Genomic DNA, 20,548 nt, shown 5'->3' with positions numbered 1-20,548 from the left:
CCTCAGGTAGGAATATCTAATCCTATCTGGGGTTGATTATAGATGTCCTGGGGCTGCAGTAGCCAGTCCGAGGGGTTCCAGTTCTCCACACCCTTACTTATTTAACTTACTACCCTTCATAATATGTGTTAGGGAATCTTTTTTTATAATATTACAGTAGCAGACAAGCATGAAGTCCACTTGATGGTCCATTTATAATAATTAACCCCAGATAAGATTAGAGCGACAGTGTTAAGTTCTGCTGTGTTATGATTTGATGGGGGTGGTAAGAGAGATATACTTTTCCGAGCAAGTTCAAGCTTAGTCCTCTGGCGTAGCGGGGCGTAGCGGGGCGTAGCGGGGCGTATCTGACGCCAGGTAGAAATATAATCTTATCTGTCTATGTCTGCAGCTGTCTGCAGTTGGATTACATTGCTCGTCTGCTACTCCTGTATTATAAAAAAAATGTGAGCCGTCACGGGACGCCTGGCAGATGTGAAACATCGACATTATTTTGTAAAAGTAATATGCAGAAAAGAACATATTGTGATAGGAACTAAATATGTCATAATGATAAAATAAAATATTACGATTTTTTTCCAGATAACGATGACAATTTATTGAATTCGATTGCGCATGGCGACGCGTCGCCACACCGTACATACTACTACATATAGACTGTATATATATACCATCGTATAGCGTGGCGCCACGGCATGCGTCGCCACGCCAGAAATCGGTTTTACGTGTGGCTATAGATGTTTCACATCAAAAAAACGTTCTACAACCTTAGGTAAGCAACACACAGTGGACAAAACTATAATGACTTATTCAAAAGTATATAATTATTTATTGTCTCTTCTCCATTTATAGATTAATAAGAATAGGTATATTAAAATACCATAGGTATATATTAATACTAGCAGTAACACTCGAAAGTAAACCAATAATTTAAAAGGCCAACAATGAACAAAACTTTTGTGTTTGCTTACTGTGTGATGTGGTAATAATAAGCAGCCAGTATTTTACATCTTGAGTTTGACATCTGGCAGCATTGTAACTGACAGCTGTCACATTTGTCACAAAAAATTAAACTTGATCGCGTTCCGGTCGCCCTTGCCTTCGATTGGGCATTGTTATTTCACATCAAATTCGCCATGTTATTTTTTTAACACAAACCATATTTTTCTAAATCATACTTTGTAATAGCAGTATAAACATAGACAGGTAAGCGTACGGCAAATATCGATCCGATTACGTAAAAAACTAACTTCAGGAAAAAAGATTTGAATGTGCTAGCAAATTAAAAAAAAATATTTTATATTTTTCGCGTAGTATTGTGTAATTTTAAATCAATTTTTAACACATATTATTACACAACTGATTTATTTGACAACTTGACTAATTCATCTGTTCACGTAAAATTCAAAGAAAGATTTCGCTGTATTGATTTTTCAGACCATTTATATTGAACCGGTTCAGGACCCATGTCATATCCATAATGTTTTTTCGAAAGAACCCCTAATTATGAAATTAAAAAATATTGCCCGAATTAAAAAAAATAGTACTCTGTTATCTAATTATTTTTTATTTCATATAATGTAATATAAACTTACTCTTTACCTTCTATCAATGCATATATCACAATATCATGGTATTAGCAATAAAATTTTCAATTAGATTGCAAAAAAATCTAATCATCTCAATTACTGTTTTTATTAATGAATTAGTAGGACTTAAATCGAAATGGATAAAATTTCCCCAAAATAATTGTAAATTCATTTATCAGGTCACCCAAAATCAGCCAAAATGAGCGGAGGAGCAGCTAAACCCAACCAACCACCACAACAGTTTTCGTAAGTATTTAACACCGTACTGCAAGATTTATGTTACCATTACCACTATTTGGTAATGTATTATTGGAGTAATGACTCTAATAGGATTTTAAATGGAAAATTTAGAACATATTATTGTAACACAATTTACATTGAAATTTACATTTGCTACAAATTTACAAAACAAATCTTTATTCACTTTGGATACTTAGATGGTCATAATATAAATTGAATATTATGTACCTAAGTAATTATGTATATTTAGCACATTGCAATAACACTGGAGAAATATAAAAAAGGAATTACATATGATCCCATGTATACCATATTAAAATGCCCTGAGAATATTTAGTAAAATAGAATTCATAATTTGATAAATTTAAATTTCTTTACATTAATTTACTTGTCTACATATTATAATGAAAATATCACTTGTTTTCCTTATTGAAATCCAAATACTATTATTTGATAGAAATAACAAATTTGAAACATATTTATTACAATGTGACTTGACAACCAAATGTCATTCTTTCAATCACTTTGTGTTAGGAAAGAGAGACTGTTGATTCTGTATCTGTTATCTGAAAACCTAATATATTGTTCTAAAAACATAAACAAGTTGTCATGAATACAATGAAACAGATAGAAAATAATTAGGTGAAGGTAATTACCTGTACTCGTAATTAAAACAATTGTGTAACCAATTGCCCTAAATACTCAAATTTCTGTATATATTTTTTCCAATGACGAAACATTAATAGTTTCAGTTTCTAAAAACAGTCCATATTATTCAAGGATCAAAAAATATTTTATACCTAATGACAGTATTACACTATTACAGTATTACAATTAAAACTAAATTCCTATTTAGTGCCAAAATGATTGTTCCTTGTAAAAAAAACTCCAATTCCTCTACAATGTAAGAGTACATCAAAGTAACACCTTAGGTGGTAGAACCCTTTGTGGTTCGACTCCGGCGGCACCACCGCCACACCTATTTCTACCTAATAACTGCAGTGTTAGGTGCTGCTGTGTTCCGGTTTGAAGGGTGTGGTAAGGGAGAAAGACTTTTCCGAGGCATCCCAGCTTAGTCCTCAGGGGTAGCGGCGCATCTGTGGCCGACCTCAGGTAGGAATATCTAATCCTATCTGGGGTTTATTACAGATGTCCATGGGCGGCAGTAGCCACTTACCGTCAGGTGGACTGCATGCTCGTCTGCTACTCTTATATTATAAAAAAAAAAAAAAAAAAAATAGGTTGTCCTAAATATAGTGTATTGTGTTGCAAATATTAGTATGGCTCATTGCAAGTTGGCACTCGTACTAAATTAACTATTCATGTGATACCGGTTGTCTATTCAACTCACTAATTACATAGTTAGCCATGACTGTAGAAAATTAAAAAGGCCATTTGTAAAATAAAATTCATAGATCTACAATGCTGTCAGAGATACACAATGTCATAGTGATGATCATCACTGATGATATAATTTGGTGCTTGCGCATTTTTAAGTGCCACAAATTTTAGTAATACATTTTGTAAGTGCCACATATAATTTAATAAGTCTATTTACAAATCTTACTCAGAAAAGATATCAGGTTCATTTAGAAATTTAGATGTACAGACATAGAGCGTGTCAGACGCGTGTCGTGGCAGACAAAAAAATATTCTCCAGTACGATGTGTATTAATCACTACCTGTATAAACCTTTTTATTATCAAGAGTGTAATACAGCTGAGCATTGCGCAAATGCGGGATAGGCCTGTTAAAATATGAAATTAAAAATGTTTTTGTGCCACGACCCGTGCCTGACAAGTTCAATGTCTGTCGACATTCACGGGGCCCTTTTATAACGAAAAGAAAATATTTTAAATAAATTGTACATATTCTACATAACATCGACAATGTCTGCTTATCAGATTGTGAGCAAGAACATTGCTATTCTAATGCACAATTTATAATTTCGCGAATCTTAACGACTCTAAAACGTTGTGTTGCCATATAAATAAAAAAATGTTAAGGGTGAATAACCCTTATCACTTAGGGGTATGAAAAATAGATAGTAGCCGATTCTCAGACCTACTGAATATGCATATAAAATTTGGTGAAAATCGGTAAAGCCGTTTCGGAGGAGTACGATTACTAACATTTGTGACACGAGAATTTTGTATATAAGAAGATTTATAAATTGAAGTATAAAAAATCAGACAATAAGTAAAGATCATAATTCCAATCATTCAGAAATAGGGCTTCCAACAATAATGTTCGAATGCCGATACTGATTGAATTGGCGCCATTGGATACTGCAATTTATAAGACTTCTACTTTTCCATCCATTCTAATGAAGTATTGTTCGCGCGATTATATTATCGGCATTTGAAATTCGTATTCCCGTCACGAAACGCTGTGAATTTGTAAGGAAGAAAAAATAATTGTATCTACAAGTACGCTGTAAATTCGATTCTTTATAACCTTATAAATAATTAAAAATAAAAATTCAACTCTTTCAATATTAGCCGGGTTCTAATTATAAAGATTATGAGAAAAAACACAGAAGAAAGGTTCATAATTTATCTTAATTTCATAAGATGTCGATCGAAGATTGCACTCATGGGCGGGGTTTTCTTATCGGTCGCTACTATATCGTCGCGTTGGTAACAAGGCATCGATTTTCCTCTCGTGCCTCGTCGTTGCCAAGATAACTTAGTCAACGAGATTAGGTTTTATAAACAACACAACTGATTATAGGGGTTTTCCAGAGATCTGCTGACTTACGTTTTTAAATATTATGAAAAGCAAACTTGCATGCTGTCCATTTAAAAATATGTAGCCACTGACGCTCATGAATTTCGCCGGCAACATGAAATATCGAAATAGATCGCGAATACATTTTTTAATATAACTTGCAGTCTATACCATGTCTATAACAAAGACAGACGTTGCTGTGACGGTCAGAATTAAGTTACATCGTTATCTTACATAGCAATGTTGTTGTGTTAAAATTAGTTTATTTATTTAACATTCAGCGAATTTAGTTAGTTCCACCATAGCACTTAACCCAAAACAAAAGGGTAGATGTAACATTATTGAGGTCCGAGCAGACTAGCTATCTTTTAGCATCGGTGATTCACGTTTTAGGGATTGCATCGTTGTTGCACTATGTTTTCGCGATTTCATTAACTTGGTATCAAAATGCGCGATTTCAAAAACTTGTTTTAGCGGCTGAATTAATGATGCATTGTGTTTCACGTTCACTTACTTCGTTGAATGTTCAAAAGTAGCTGCAACCCATTTGGAAGCATGTGCGTATTAAAGCGGTTAATCGCTGTATCTTTTACATCCGAAAAGCAGCTAACCCTCTGTAATCAACAATCTTGCCTTTCAAATATTGAAATTTGTCAATATCTGTCTACAAGTATTGTGTATGAAAAATAGTATTTTCCTTGTTGTTCATGAAAATTTGACAGCATCGTTTGTCACAAATATACGGTAAAAATAACCGTTCCGTGACGATGGAGGGTGTGGTGGCGTTGTTTACCGTCAGTGATGTGCAATCGACGTTTGGCTGTCGACCAACAGTTACGTTTGCAATTCAAAACAAGCGTTGCGAATATATCCATAAAAAATGTGCGAACCGAACAAGGAAACTCCACAATAGCAGAATTTGGTGGATTATTAAAGATTTCATTATATGAATGCATTTTTTTTAAAAATTGCATTCAATTTAATTTTATTCGCCGAACTATTTTGGAATTATGGAGATTTGAGAAATTATTAGTGTTCATTATCTAAAAACTATTGAGGATTTATGAACTTTCAAAAATCGTCTTTTCAACTTTTGTATTGTAGCAATAATTCGGTAAAATATAACCTACCTAGAGTTCAAAATTTTAATAAAAATAGTTATATTATGCGGACAGTAAAAAGGTTTTGTACGTCACGCAGGAGTCTGAACGTAATTGAGTTTGATATTATTACGGAAACAAGACATTCCAAAGTATTATCTTAAATAAATAAAATTTCCTTATCTTTCTTCTGATGACAATAATCGTTAAATACAAATAATACTTGGCCTATTGTATCCTTATCTACATGTTTACAGAGCTTAATGTTACCATTTTTATGGAAGGTGATATAATTTTATTTGTTCTTAGTTATAGAATAAGATTTAGGGATTATAACTTATTGATTGTATAATTTATAACATTTTATTGAGATATCGAGATAATCACTATTTATATGCAAACGTGCAAGATACATATCGATACCTTAAATCGCAAATCAGGCAGCTCCAATCTCGTTAAAAGTTTTCATTGGTTTAGATTGCATGAAGTAATTCTAGGGGATCTGCAAAAACAACAATTACGATATAAAAATTATTCTTTCCATAAAACGCTATTAAAGGGGTCTATTTCGTATGGCGCCAAGTTTTAAGTGTATGTATATGGAGTTGGCTGGTTTGCCAATTGATAAATTCGTTATGTATACTTATGTATGTAATAATAATACAAAATATGTGTATCATATACAATAAAAAGTATGTTAGGTACTATGTTCAATTTGTTGTATGGTTTATTTGCATAGTCATTTAATACAACTGGTTGACCTATTCATAGCATGAATAAAATTACTAATTATAATTAATTAACCAGCGAGATACAAGTAATCGCAATTTATGATAGTACAAGTTCTAAGATAGTTAACAACTCTGTCGTTCGCATACTTTTTACATTTTGTTGTTTTAAATGTATTTCTCCTTTATCGATCTGGATTGAAACCGCGATCAAGTAACTTTGTAATTTACCTCACAGCCTAGTTAGCAGTTAGGCCGCTAGATCTAACGACAATCAGTAAAATAATCGATCACCGATGCTACATACATACTAACATATCTGCTAGGACCGTTAAAGAAAATAAAAAAAAATAGGTTTTCTTTATTAGTAGATTGAATTGACCAAACTTTCGATTATCCGAATGCCTTACACAAACAGTCCGGTTAATCAAGCCTCTACAATATATCACATTTATTTGTAGTAATAAAAAATATACTGATATAATAATAACATTACTTTAAATCGAATTTTTTATCGATTACTTGAACAGATTGCTTCCAAAAATTATAAACGGCGGCATCGCTGGCATCATCGGTGTGTCGGTGGTATTTCCCCTGGATCTCGTGAAGACTCGTCTGCAGAACCAGACGGTTGGACCCAATGGCGAGAAGCAGTATAAGAACATGTAAGTGTATACATATTCCTTACACAATTAGTCTCTTTATTTGTTTACTCTAAATAAATTTGCCAAATGAAGTCATCCGTAAAAAAACTGTTAACGCAGTACGCGTCTAGATTTCTCATAATTTGATGTATCTACGATGTATATTTACTACTTACTATTGCGATACTTAGCATTGCGAATATGTGAGAGATTTGAAAACCTTAAAAACTGAGTCTAATGACCCTGTTGCTTTATTATTATTGACCGTATATCGTCCTTAGTGATCACCTTCCTCAATGCCAATATCAATGTAAGTCATGACTTTAAAAATAAGGCATAAAGATGAAGCGATGACTAAGAGAAGCCGTGACCTACCATTAAGTAACTTGAATGATCATAGAGGACATATTAGAAAAAAAATACAAGAAATTTTATTCAACATTAATTATTAACCATTAATATGTATTTCTCAGGTTGGACTGCTTCAAGAAGACATACGCGGCAGAGGGCTACTTCGGCATGTACAGGGGCTCGGCGGTGAACATCATCCTCATTACGCCTGAGAAGGCCATCAAGCTGGCTGCTAACGACATGTTCCGGTTCTACCTCACTTTGCCCGACGGGTAAGACATATGGTTAAAAAATAACGCTTTCTACACTCATAGGGCTCTGTGTGGATGCTATGGACACACACAAAGACGAATCCACAAATGTCCATCTCCAGGAAAGGAATTTAATTTCATATAGATGTATATCTGGCTGGTGAGACACCTGCATACCTGAGAAATCTTAAAAAAATGTTTTTAAAGGTATGTGAAGATGTTTTTAAAGGTATGTGAAGTCTACCAATACGCACTTGGCCAGCGCGGTTGACTATGGCCTAATTCTTCTCATTCTGAGAGGAGACCCGTGCCCTGTAATGGGTTGATGATAATGTATATCTGGCTTGGGATCGAATCCGGAACGTCCTTGCATTAGACGATTGTGATTGCTCCACCACACAGGTTGTCCATTCTTGAAGGAAAAGTAATACTAGTACATGAGCTAAATAAGTGCCAATACTCATTCGCAGTACTAGGCAATAGAAATGTAATAAAACTGCGCACACAAAATAGACTCCTAGATATTCAAATATTATAACATTACGCAAAATTACGTAAAAGCTCGGTTATGTTGTCCGTGAGAGCAGAGGTTGAATCCCTTTCCAATATTTATGCCCCCGTTCAATATAATGTTCGAAGATATTGATGACGTCGTTGATAACAATACACCTGTCGGCGGCAAACTTAAGTGGGTTAGCGTCTCCTATCCACTTAGCTTTATCCACTTTATGTCCGTTTAGTAATGCCAACGTTTTAGTGACAGTAGACAAAGTAACATAATACATGCCTAACATAGTAATAGATTTGTCAAATAGGCCTTGAACTAGAAGCTATATATTATTTATTATGTTGTCCATTTGTTAAAAGCAATTAGTGTCCAGTGAATTTTAGTCTTATATAGTTCTTATATATTATTTTAGTCTCTGTTTCTACGATTTGTAGACGAACTTTGAAGGTGGTATAACCCTTTGTGGTTCGACTCCGGTGGCACCACCGTCACACCTATTTCTGCCTCATAACAGTAACGTTAAGCCCTGCTGTGTCCTGGTTTGAAGGGCTTGTGGTAAGGGAGACATACTTTTCCAAGGCGTTCCAGCTTAGTCCTCAGGGGTCCTTCCAGGGGTAGCGGCGCATATGTGGCTGACCTCAGGTAGGAATATCTAATCCTAGTGATTACAGATAGCCACATACCATCGGGTAGACTGCATGCTCGTCTGTTATTCCTATAATATAAAAAAAAACTTTAATATGAAATATTGTGCAATTCGTATTCTATTCGGTTAGTCGTTATTGACGAGTAAAATTGTTACGAGCAAATATAAATGGGCTTTTGTTTATATTTATGTAAACGTAATGTCTCGGTGTAAACCAAGGTCGGACATTATCGTCATGACACTGAAGGAGTCGCCAACGGTGTGTTCCGCCTTCGAACTGACGCTTCCTGACGGACGTGTGATTACGTAACATATTTGATTACGCGCGGGATTTGCGCAATGGGCCTCTCCTAGTAATACTACATTGCTAGTATAGAGTATAAAATTAAACATTTTTATATAACAAAGAAGGTACTGTTTTATATAACAAACGAGCAATTGGTCCATCTGGTGGTTACTTATGGATCGACTCCATTAAGAATAGGGGGTTTTACTTGAAGTCGATTACGGGTGCGTTGCCCTGAAGAGCTGACGACTAAGATAGTTATTTCACATGTAAATGTTTCAGTAAATTATTACTCGTATAAATATAAAGCCCTACCATTAGGACATTGTTGGCAAGTATGCGTAATTCCGCAAAGACTGAATTGATTGATGGGGGCGTATCATACAATGAAAGTATTATTGAATGATATTTGTATCATACATCATCATACAACTTGTATGATTTGGCGATACTTTTATTGGGCGTGTCTTAGGAAATAGTGATTCGGTGAACAAAATGTGGTAGTAAATTGTATAATAAATCGACGATGCCAAAAATGTTTGCCATTAATCAATTTTTGGCCTATTGTTGGCCACGGATCTGCTCTTAGAGTGGCTTGGTTACGAGTGTAGGCCGTAATTATTCGAAGGGTCTAGCGTTTATTAGAAGACTTTTACACACCTTTGAATTCCTATTTTACTGATTCATCAGGTTAACTAACAAGTTAGGCAAGTATAAATAATAATAGCGTAATAATAAATAATTATAATGTTGACTAAAAAAATGTGGAAAGAAAGACAGGCTTTACATTTTTTTTTATGAAAAACAAAAATAAATTTCATCAGACGCATCTCCGAATCGATCTCCTTAATAAACACTTATCATTGAACAATCCACTCAATCTCTATCAAGTGTCAAGCGATGCGAATGATTGATAAAGATAGCTCGTTCACATATCAACCCACTATTAACATGACGACGTAAGAGTAACAATGTATGCGTAGATGCCGTATTATTTTAGATTCCTGCCGAGCTCCATCTACTAAAATTAGACCAGCACGGTACATTGACATTGACAATTTAGAGCAAAACGCGATTAACACAAACAACAAGTTATTTTCGTGTATTGCCTATTACGTAAGTATACTTATGTTGTGCGTATGCCGGTTCGTCTAAATCTTTCATAGCTCTTAACAGTACCCCAATAGATGGATGTTGTTGATCATCCAGAGTGATGCTGTGGGTGGTATATAACGGCGGAGTTTGCATTTCTAGAGTGGGAATAGAGATAGTAGAGAGAGAGAGAGAGAGATAATAGAGAGGGGGTATGGGAAAGAGACATTGCCCCTCTAGGCACGGTAGAAATGTTCAAAGACTTTTTTACTTGCATACATAAAACACACACGCTCTTTAATTGTAATCAATTATCTTGAAAACTGGCAATGAAGGGCGAGCAAATAAACGACTGGAACTGTTGGCGTCATAGTTTGAAATCGATATGTTTGCTTTCCAATGAAAAGTTAAACTTGATACATGTGCACTTGTGCAGTCTATATTACAAAGAAACTACTATAGAAAAAACTGAATTATTTCAATGTTAATAAAACGTATTGAAATTTTTATGCCAAAAATAAAAATTAAGTCTTATGTGGGTATTGACTTAATATTTAAATTTCTGTATATCCGACAATTCGGAAAAGCATAATTCACCGATGAATAAAATAATATTTTACAAACTTTGTAAAGGTAAACACTTATATGTACTTATATTTTTGGTTTCAGATCTCTACCTGTATTTCGGCAAATGTTGGCGGGTGGTATGGCGGGCGCGTGTCAGATCGTCATCACCACGCCCATGGAGCTGCTCAAGATTCAGATGCAGGATCAGGGCCGAATAGCTGCACAGGCTAAAGCTGGTTAGTAATCAACATTTTTTTATATATAGAAGTAGCAAACGAGCTTCAGTACATGTGATGGTAAGGTGCCAGCTGACCTATTTCTGTGTTATAGTGAGTGTTAAATGCTTCTGCGTTCCACTTTGAAGAGTGGGGTAAGGAAGACATAGTTATCCGAAGCGTTTTAACTTATTCTGTAGATCAAGACTCAGGTGGAACCCTAATTTTATTGTTCAATCAACCCTTAATTTGTTAATGTGTAATCACATAATTATGTCCATCTGTGGCAGTGGTACTTACAATCGGCTGAACAGCATGCTCGTTTGCTTAAATAAAAACGTATGTTTCTCTGCTCAGCTGCAGTTTCCCCCGATCAGGGGCTAAAATATAAAGTTTTCATCAAGCCATTTATTTTGTAAGTTACATTTCTTATATCTATTTCTTTCAAATGGTAGAGGGTCGCAAGTTCGAGCGTGTGACGGCGATGCAGATAACGCGCAAGTTGCTCGCGGAGCGCGGCGTGTTCGGCCTGTACAAGGGCATCACGGCCACGGCGGCCAGGGACGTGTCCTTCAGCGTCGTGTACTTCCCGCTGTTCGCGACGCTCAACGACCTCGGCCCCAAGGACCCCGTCACCGGCGCCACGCCCTTCTGGTGAGTTCTAGTTGGGACTTGGGACGTACAAAGTAGGTAAATATATAGGTAAATATACCCCATATTAGGTACGAGGGCGAGAAAAAATGGGCGGGCAGGTCTGGTATAATCCCATCAACTGTCATTTAAAGGGAGTGAGGTACTTGAAAATTTCTTAATTTTTTTTATTCAAATAACATACATACATTACATACTTACTTACATTACATACGTACATACTATATACGTACATTATAATGAAAATAATATTTTTTCAAGTGAAGGAATGTAACAATTACTTTATGGCTACTTGTTTCTTTTTTAGAGAAAAAAAAACCCTTTTTAAAAAGAAACTATAATAAGGCATCGATTAATTATAATTAAAAAAACATGTATTTAAAAATAGTATGCCAAAAATATCCTACCACCATCTAATAAAAGCAAGATCGTAGGTCCAAAATAAATTAAAAATGTTTCTCTTTGTTTGTGGATGTGCTACTGGATTATTACCATAAAGTTTGTGTTTTTAAATTTGATGATAAATATTTTTTCGCCGTGACCACGATCCATGCAACTGAGTCGAAATATCGCCAATAGAAAACGCTAGGGTGGGCCAAAAATTATTTTTAATTTTTTTTTCGCTTGATACCATGAAAATATCTTTCAAAATGACGAAACAAAAATTCTGTTAAAGTTTGAGCTCTTAATATTAATATTAAGAGGTGGCGATTTGTAATTTTTAATTTCCCATTTAAATAACACAGGAATATTTTTCTATTTTCTTTCGATTTTTGATAGGTTGGAATGGATAACTGTCGAGTAAAAACAAAAACTTATTTTTGTAGAGAATTTGACGATCTACAAAAAAGGTTTGATATGATTTTTCGCTAGGTTGAGTCCTTTGAAAGTTATTCGAAGTTTAATTCCAACCCGTAATTATAAAAAATCATTTTTACAATTTTTTGAACTTTATTACAAAATAATGCCTCAAAAGTATGAAGTATCTCATTTTTGTTAAAATTAAATCAAAAGTGAATAAAATATCGTCAAAGTAATACATTTTTCCCTACTTCATTGAAAAAAAATCAGAACTTTACTTTACCTGAACAATGACTTAAAGAACAGAATTATTTCCTGAAAAATAATAGCTATTTTTTATAGACTTGACCATTACGTAGTATCAAATAATAAACGCTAAATTTCAATAATTCTTAAATTATCACGGAATTTTTTATTTTATAATCTTTACACTTTTCATATAAAATCAAATTAAATTTGTTTTGTTACAATTCGGAAATTTTTGCCGGTGATTTTTAACCACTTGTAGCAAATATTGCAACTGTTCTTCGTTTTTCGTAAGACATTTATTATACTGTTCTATCAATGCAACCCCTCTTTCTGCTACATCATTGACATGCGACCACGCTGAGACGTTCAAAAAATGCCATATTCTCTTGATAGCTCTCATCCTGTGTCCAACATTCTACATTTTTGTTGATAAAGTCAGTAGGTAAATCAAAAATTTGAAATGTAATCAGCGACTTTTTTGATACAAAATCACTTAGGTCTACTGATAACAATCTATCCAAGTCTCTTAGCTCAATTTCAAATTTCTTCTTCTTTGGATCAGTATTCATTTCATTTTTGTTCAAAGCTCGAATCATTTTTTGTTTTACAAGAATAGATACATTATCGTCAAAGAGAGAAATAATGGCCAACTGTTCACTTAAGTACCACAGGTGATTTATCATTTTTGAACAAGCTGCTTTTGATACGGAACTGTTCACAGCTTTATACTCAATCAAGTCATGCATCAGAGTTAAGTCATTGTGTGGTGCCAGAATCGCAGAATAATTTGCCAAATTTAGAAGATGTGAAATCATTAATCGAAAATTGGAAGTAACTGGAATTTGTATTCACTGAGTTTCAGTTATTTAATAAAATTACAGCTACAAATCTTACTTGATGAGCTCATGAATGAGCTTAAATAATACATTAACAATTAATATTAATCTGAGCCCTGTAAATATTAGTACACGTTCATTAAATGTAATACTTACTTATTTCATCAACTGTCATCGCATCTGATTCGGTATCTGGTTGTGAACTTAAATTAATAATTCCTCTTCGATTCAAACTTTTTTGGCCTTCTAGAAAAATCTTTTTATCATCATCTAATGATTCAAGGCTTTTGTGATCCGTAATATCAAAAAGTTCATTTAGTATTTTTTGGAAGAGAGACTTTTTTTTTGAGTTGATGAGTTTTTTTTGTTGCTACTTTTCTGTAAATTTTTCCACTTACAATGTAAATTTCGCAATTTTTTAATAGCATTTTGTCTTCCACAAATCGGTAATCCCGCAGATTGCCATTGTTTTTCCACTTTAATTATTGTGTTCACTGCACTTTCATTAATTGTCTCGTTCATTACTTTATGATGATGAAAAAACACAGCCATAACCTCTTTAACAGTAGGTAATTTACGACCAAAAACGTTTGGGCTGGGAGAACCGATTAAAAAAATAGGTTTGCAGCTCATTATAAAGTAGCCCTAAAAATCTCAAATAATTAAATTTAGAAATTCAGAACTAAAACAATAAAGATGACTTTTCTTAATGCGATTGAATAAAAATCAAACTACGGAGATCTGATTTAGTAAACAAAGCTAAAGAACATCAGTGTAACCTTTAATTTTATTCAAATGTTAATAACGTTGTTAAGATGGCGCCATTATAGACTAGACTGATATTCGCGGTAAAAAAATTTGAAACAGTAATAGGAGTAATCCATCGTATAATATCATAAAATTTTAAATCTTTCAAATCTTTTCCACACGTTGTTACAAAATGGATCCCTAAATAAAATTGAGATGAAATATATGTGAAGCCAATTTATTCGTCATCTGATTGGTTCAATATATCATAAACATAAAAATATATGCAACTCTATAGTTAAGGCGCGCGCTTGCGCGCGCAAATTCAAATGCTAGTTTTCATTAAAATCAAAATGTATAGAAATTTTTTTTTACCATAAATTTATCGAATACAAAGTACAAAACTAATGAAAAATAAGATATTTTATACTTTTGAGGCATTATTTTGTAATAAAGTTCAAAAAATTGTTAAAATATTTTTTTCTAATTACGGGTTGGAATTAAACTTCGAATAACTTTCAAAGGACTCAACCTAGCGAAAAATCATATCAGACCTTTTTTGTAGATCGTCAAATTCTCTACAAAAATAAGTTTTTGTTTTTACTCGACAGTTATCCATTCCAACCTATCAAAAATCTGAAGAAAATAGAAAAATATTCCTGTGTTATTTAAATGGGAAATTAAAAATTACAAATCGCCACCTCTTAATATTAATATTAAGAGCTCAAACTTTACCAGAATTTTTGTTTCGTCATTTTGAAAGATATTCTCATGGTATCAAGCGAAAAAAAAATTAAAAATAATTTTTGGCCCACCCTAAGAAAACGCATATCGTGAATACCCGTTACATAATAAAATGTCTCCAATTCCGCGACAATTGTAGTCTAAAATCATATATGATCGTGAATGGTTTAAATGAGCCTATGTTATCACAGGTGGTCGTTCATCTCGGGCTGCGGGTCCGGCTCGACGGCTGCTCTGGCGGTGAACCCTATGGACGTGGTGAAGACGCGCATGCAGACACTCACCAAGGGCAGCGGCGAGCGACAGTACACTTCCATTATGGATTGTATCACGTTAGTACATATATATATACTTCCTTTTGTGTCTCTACTCTATTTACGACAGGTGTAGCTATACTCTATTTATGTAGCTTTTGTGTAGCTATATTCTATTTATTGAAGGTGGTAGAATCCTTTGTGGTTCGACTCCGGCGGCACCACCGCCACACCTATTTTTGCCTCATAACAGCAGTGTTAGGCGCTACGGGACGGTAGACGGTACGGGAGACATACTTTTCCGAGGCGTTCCAGCTTAGTCCTCAGAGGTAGCGGCGCATCTGTGGCCGACCTCAGGTAGGAATATCTAATCCTATCTGGGGTTGATTACAGTTGTCCATGAGTGGCAGTAGCCACCTACCATCAGGTGGACTGCATGCTCGTCTGCTACTCCTATATGATAAAAAAAAATAAAAAAAGGTGGTACATTCAGTACGCTTTGAACGGGGAGGTACCACTGACACGCCCATTTCAGCGTAAAACGGTTTTGCGTTCTAGTGAAACGTTGTGAAATGTGGTTAAGCCAGTATGGTTCGAACCGGGAAGTATCACCCCCAGGACCATTTTTAGCATGAAATAGTTTTCGGTTGTGATGAAACGGTTTCAATGCTGCCTGATTTACATATAAAGTTCTTATTTACAACTTAGTCCTCAGGTGTTAGTGTATGTCATAGGCTTCAAATAGAACATATTCTATACGAAGTTAGTTACAGCTGTATATAAACGACTTACCATCAGGTGGACTGCAAGCTCGTTTGGTACTCCAATATTATAAAACATATATTTAGGATAATTTTTTCATGTAGTTTTATCTCATTTTATGAGCATGATCAAGGCTCATTGGTTTCAATAGGTACATTTGTTGGTATGACAAACTTAGATTCATTGTCTCAAAGAGTGTATACTATATTACAGTACTTCTACTATATTAAACAAGTCAGCAACAATTAACATGATCAATTATTCAAGCAGCTTATTAATCTAGTAATTGTTAAAATTTTTTAGGAAGACCTTGACACACGAAGGTCCCACGGCGTTCTTCAAGGGCGGAGCTTGCCGTATGATCGTGATCGCGCCGCTGTTCGGTATCGCCCAGGCCATCTACTACGTCGGCATAGCGGAAAGATTGCTAGGATACAAGTAAAGTTGGCAATTACACAGACCTGGAAGCGCAATATTTAAATTGTTAATTTTTCTTGAACGAATCCCAACAAATGTCTATTTATTATATATATTTATTTATTTATCTATTTTGATTAATAAAATATTGAAAAGATAAAAAATACAAAAAAAAACGTAACTTTGTTTCGTGTATAATTTATTGTATTACAATATATTTTTTCAAAATCTTTAAATACTAATGCGCGCAGAATATCTTTTATGTGCATTTTGTATATTATTTTACTTTTATAAAATTTTAATTTAAATTATTTCTTACATATTGTTAGTAATTTATATGACATTTTAATTCAATTTTGCGCTTAAATTGTTTAGTTGTAGTAAATTATAGAAATGGTTGAATTGTGGTGCATGATTTTACAATACAAAACAAACTGATGCAACTTGATTCAAGATGTTTTCAAATATATAACGAAAACACACATTTTTGTGCACAATATTGTTATGTTACTGTACTCAAGCAGAGGTTTATTGCGCAGAAAGATCGAAGATGGTATGACCATCAACCAGTATTAGATAAGGTTCACTTAGTATCTGCAATCATCATCTTAATAAACACAACATCTATAAATTGTATATAAAACATCTTTATAAACCTTCTGTTTGTGACCTGAACGTAATGTATTCCGTGACCTGAACATAAAACCAACCTAATTTCAAGATAATGGTTAATTGTGAATCATCTTGATTTATTGTATACTGTAAAGAAATGGATAAAAAATATCTTGAACCAAGTTGCTCACATGTCTTACCGAATACTGTATTACAATATCAATTACAATGTCAATATCAATAGAGATTAGTGTAATAAAAAAATAGGCGGGAATTGATATTATGTGTATTATGAAGTGTATGAATACAAGACAAATGCACTACCGGTATCAACTGACTGTCGTTTAATGTAATACTCTCGAAGAGAGCGACTATTCTTTAGTGATACGTGTTATAGCTCAATTTCATATGCTTAGTTTATTTTATAAGTTGTGCTCGCACTTGACAAACTTCCGGGGTGACTGGGTGTATCCACCCGTTGTTAATAATCGATCTATCCAATGTTTTGCCTACCAAAGATCGGAATTTAACAGTTTCTAGTTGGCAGAAATTGTCAAATGTCAACCTTTGGTATGCAAAACATTGGATAGATCGATTATCAATAACGGGTGTGTATACAGTTTACAGTATGGCAGTATTGTATGGCCCAAGCGTATAATTAGAACTGTTTGCCAAGAATTTATTCATAACAAAAACAATGTACAAAAGGTTTATTTGTATTTAATTACATTGACAATAAAAGATGTGAAGTGACACATTCCGTGTTCGATTCTCGACGACAGCAAATCTTGCTTGTTATGAAAGAGTACATTCTTTGTGTGTTGGCCAACCATGTGTTCAGCTGTCAGTTTTATTCTTCACATTAGTCCCCGCTTATATCTCCAGACAGGTTGTGACAGACAGAATAATATTTTCGTTTACAATGTTATATAACGTGTTATTATCAAACGTACGGCCGCACACATACGAACAGCCCCGGCCAATAATATTGTATACAAAACTGTTGTTTTGTCTGTCACGGCCCGTGTCTGGCACGCTGTGTCTGTAGATACAAACGGGGCTTTATTCGTGTATTGCGCAGACCAGCCCTGGATTAGTGAGAGCACTGAAGTGATATTAAATTATATTATTTACGTTGTTACCATATTTGTTGCTGTTTTAGATATAATTTGCTTGTTGAAATTGTTTTAACTATTACTTTTAAAATGGTGTCACTGAATGGTTACTAAAACACAAAGTTATTATTAGGTTAATGCTAGGTTTCTGTACGAATTGCATTTAAGATTATTATGATTATTATTAACTTTAAAATTAAAGTTTGAAATTTTCTCTTGTTACATTATATTTTAATTATTAATTTTTAATATTTAATAGCATTGAAACTGCCTCTCTGTTACTTTATTATTATAACTGATCATATGTGTGATTTTTTTTTGAGTTAATAGTTGTTTCCTTATGCATAAGATGGAGATCCAAAGGATCTGTATTAATCGTATGTTTACTGTAATATTATTGATGTTGTCCTTCACCTATCGTATTGACAATAATTATCTATCAAATATAAAATTGGTGTTAGTATAAGCGTGCCGATATTCAGATTGATGTCAATTTTATCCTTTACAAAATTGAGAATGTTAACTAATTATTATAATGATTATGATGTTAATCTTCCGTCGTATTGTAGGAGTTTAGATTACTACATATTTAGGAGTTGATTGCGTGCAACGTAGATTTGAATATTTTGCCTTGTTGTTGCTAAATATAATTATTCGTATAAGTCCAGTGTTCAATATACTTTATATATTTAATTAAGCACAATACGTATGCATTTTCGATGAATAATTAATGAAACAAGTTCTGCTTTATTACTCTTTACTGACATGTTACTGTCATTGCCACGATATGCCTATTTAATTTATTTTACTAATCATAATGTTGTCATATAGATATACACCTTATCGATATCAATTAAAGTCAAGGGTATGTACTATACTATTTTTATAGTTACTTCTACACACAGTCGTATTAACTGGATGAATTAACAAGATTTGCTTATTGCAATACAGTTTTTTTTTTTTTCATAACTAAACTTTGCTATCTTCAGCCTCTTTTTGCAGTTATAAATGTAATTCGTGAGTGTTTATACAAATATATGTATTTGTACTAAAATGATATCAAACGTAACATAAATAGCGAAGTTTAATTTATTAATAAATAGCCATCAATTTATCGGAAATACGTAAAATTAAAAAATATCAAGAGTGGTCTTGTTGCATTATCCATGTTTTTGGAGCAATGAACAATGGCTCTTGGGAAAGACTAGAAACATACATTACTAATTTAACATTATAACAGCAATAAAAATGATTGACATATTTTCTGTACTGCTATATTCATTATTTAAATGCATATCATGTATTAGCTGCTCCTCCGCATGATTTGACAATAAGTATATCTATATAAAAGTGTAAGTGGCTATTTACTCAGTGTAATCGTCAATTAATAATAGTTTAACATAACGCTTTTGGTCCATTCCGAGTTATAAATGAATTATTGTAAATAGATTAGCTGCAGTGGTAAATTAGACTGTGTTTATTAAAGGTGTATTCACACTGACTCCATGTATATCAACAATGTTTATAAATCGTAGCACATGTACCGGAGCTGAAATGACCGCTTTAGAAATCTTGAGAATTCCTGCATTATCTGTCCTGTAGGTAATTTTACAACCCTTAAATATATGCAATAGGGGAAAAGTGCATCTTGTTTTTTTTTTAATATTCTTATCATAGTTTCCACCTAACCCAAGCACTTCTTACGTGAACAGTGGAAATTATCTAATTTATATTTAACATATTTCATAAATAAATTGACATTCTATTTCAGAAGCGGTCTTTTCTGATGGATCCTAAAAAATAGCGCAATAGCTCCTCATGAGCAACATTTGATTTACAAAAATACGAAATATCATGTAAAATACACAACCGGATCACGTCACAAAAAACTTTACCGTTAGAAACTATTGTAAAGAGATTGTTCCGAAGAAGTTGCGCAAGATGTTGGTTCAAATATGAGACAAATAGATAAAGTTGTAAAAGTTTATAAATTTAATGCTGGTTAAAGACATAGGTGTTCAATAAACGTGAAACTATATTTACGTCTATTATTTATAAAATACCTGAAAGTCCGGAAATTTAATTTTGTATAAGGACGTACGATTAAATTTGCGCGGGAATAAAGTTGTCCGCAACGTACGTCATATTATTTTTTAAATCAAATTTATTTTAGTTATAACTTTTACCCGCGATTTCGCTTGCGGTGTGAGGTCGACGGCAGTACAACAATTTGATAACATTGTCCTTAACGCGTCCTTAAAACGCACTTCTGTCCTTTTCTGGGATCCATAACAACATGTGTTAATAAAAAACGTAAAAACTCACATACTAGTAATCTACATTTTCGTAAATATAATTTACATAAAAGACTTTTTTAGTAACTTGTTCTACGATTTTGACGATGCAAAAGATT

At 33.6% G+C, this 20,548-nt stretch overlaps 1 protein-coding gene across 1 annotated transcript; it reads left to right on the top strand.

The window, feature by feature from the left end:
* The first annotated feature begins 1,048 nt into the window (after positions 1 to 1,048).
* LOC140745413 (mitochondrial glutamate carrier 1) lies at positions 1,049 to 19,591 on the top strand. The gene is made up of 8 exons (XM_073077256.1): positions 1,049 to 1,206; positions 1,769 to 1,835; positions 6,918 to 7,052; positions 7,505 to 7,654; positions 10,835 to 10,968; positions 11,403 to 11,601; positions 15,167 to 15,307; positions 16,295 to 19,591. Exons 2-8 carry the CDS (start codon positions 1,789 to 1,791, stop codon positions 16,431 to 16,433), a joined length of 945 nt encoding a protein of 314 aa, XP_072933357.1. The 5' UTR covers positions 1,049 to 1,206; positions 1,769 to 1,788; the 3' UTR covers positions 16,434 to 19,591.
* The last annotated feature ends 957 nt before the right edge of the window (positions 19,592 to 20,548 follow it).

This window comes from Epargyreus clarus, unplaced genomic scaffold, assembly GCF_041222505.1.
Source record: "Epargyreus clarus isolate Ecla_fem2 unplaced genomic scaffold, WU_Ecla_fem_2.2 ptg000010l, whole genome shotgun sequence".
NCBI classification, from domain to species: domain Eukaryota; kingdom Metazoa; phylum Arthropoda; class Insecta; order Lepidoptera; family Hesperiidae; genus Epargyreus; species Epargyreus clarus.
Note: the sequence above shows the minus strand (reverse complement) of the source record. Positions and strands in the feature narration are given on the sequence as shown.

What these genes read in the sequence shown, in the direction of transcription:
- LOC140745413 (XM_073077256.1), top strand. Translation starts at nt 1,789, where the DNA reads ATGAGCGGAGGAGCAGCTAAACCCAACCAACCACCACAACAGTTTTC. An exon ending in AGCTGCACAGGCTAAAGCTG is followed by an intron (nt 10,969 to 11,402) that starts GTTAGTAATCAA and finishes TTCAAATGGTAG; the next exon opens with AGGGTCGCAAGTTCGAGCGT. An exon ending in TCCATTATGGATTGTATCAC is followed by an intron (nt 15,308 to 16,294) that starts GTTAGTACATAT and finishes AAAATTTTTTAG; the next exon opens with GAAGACCTTGACACACGAAG.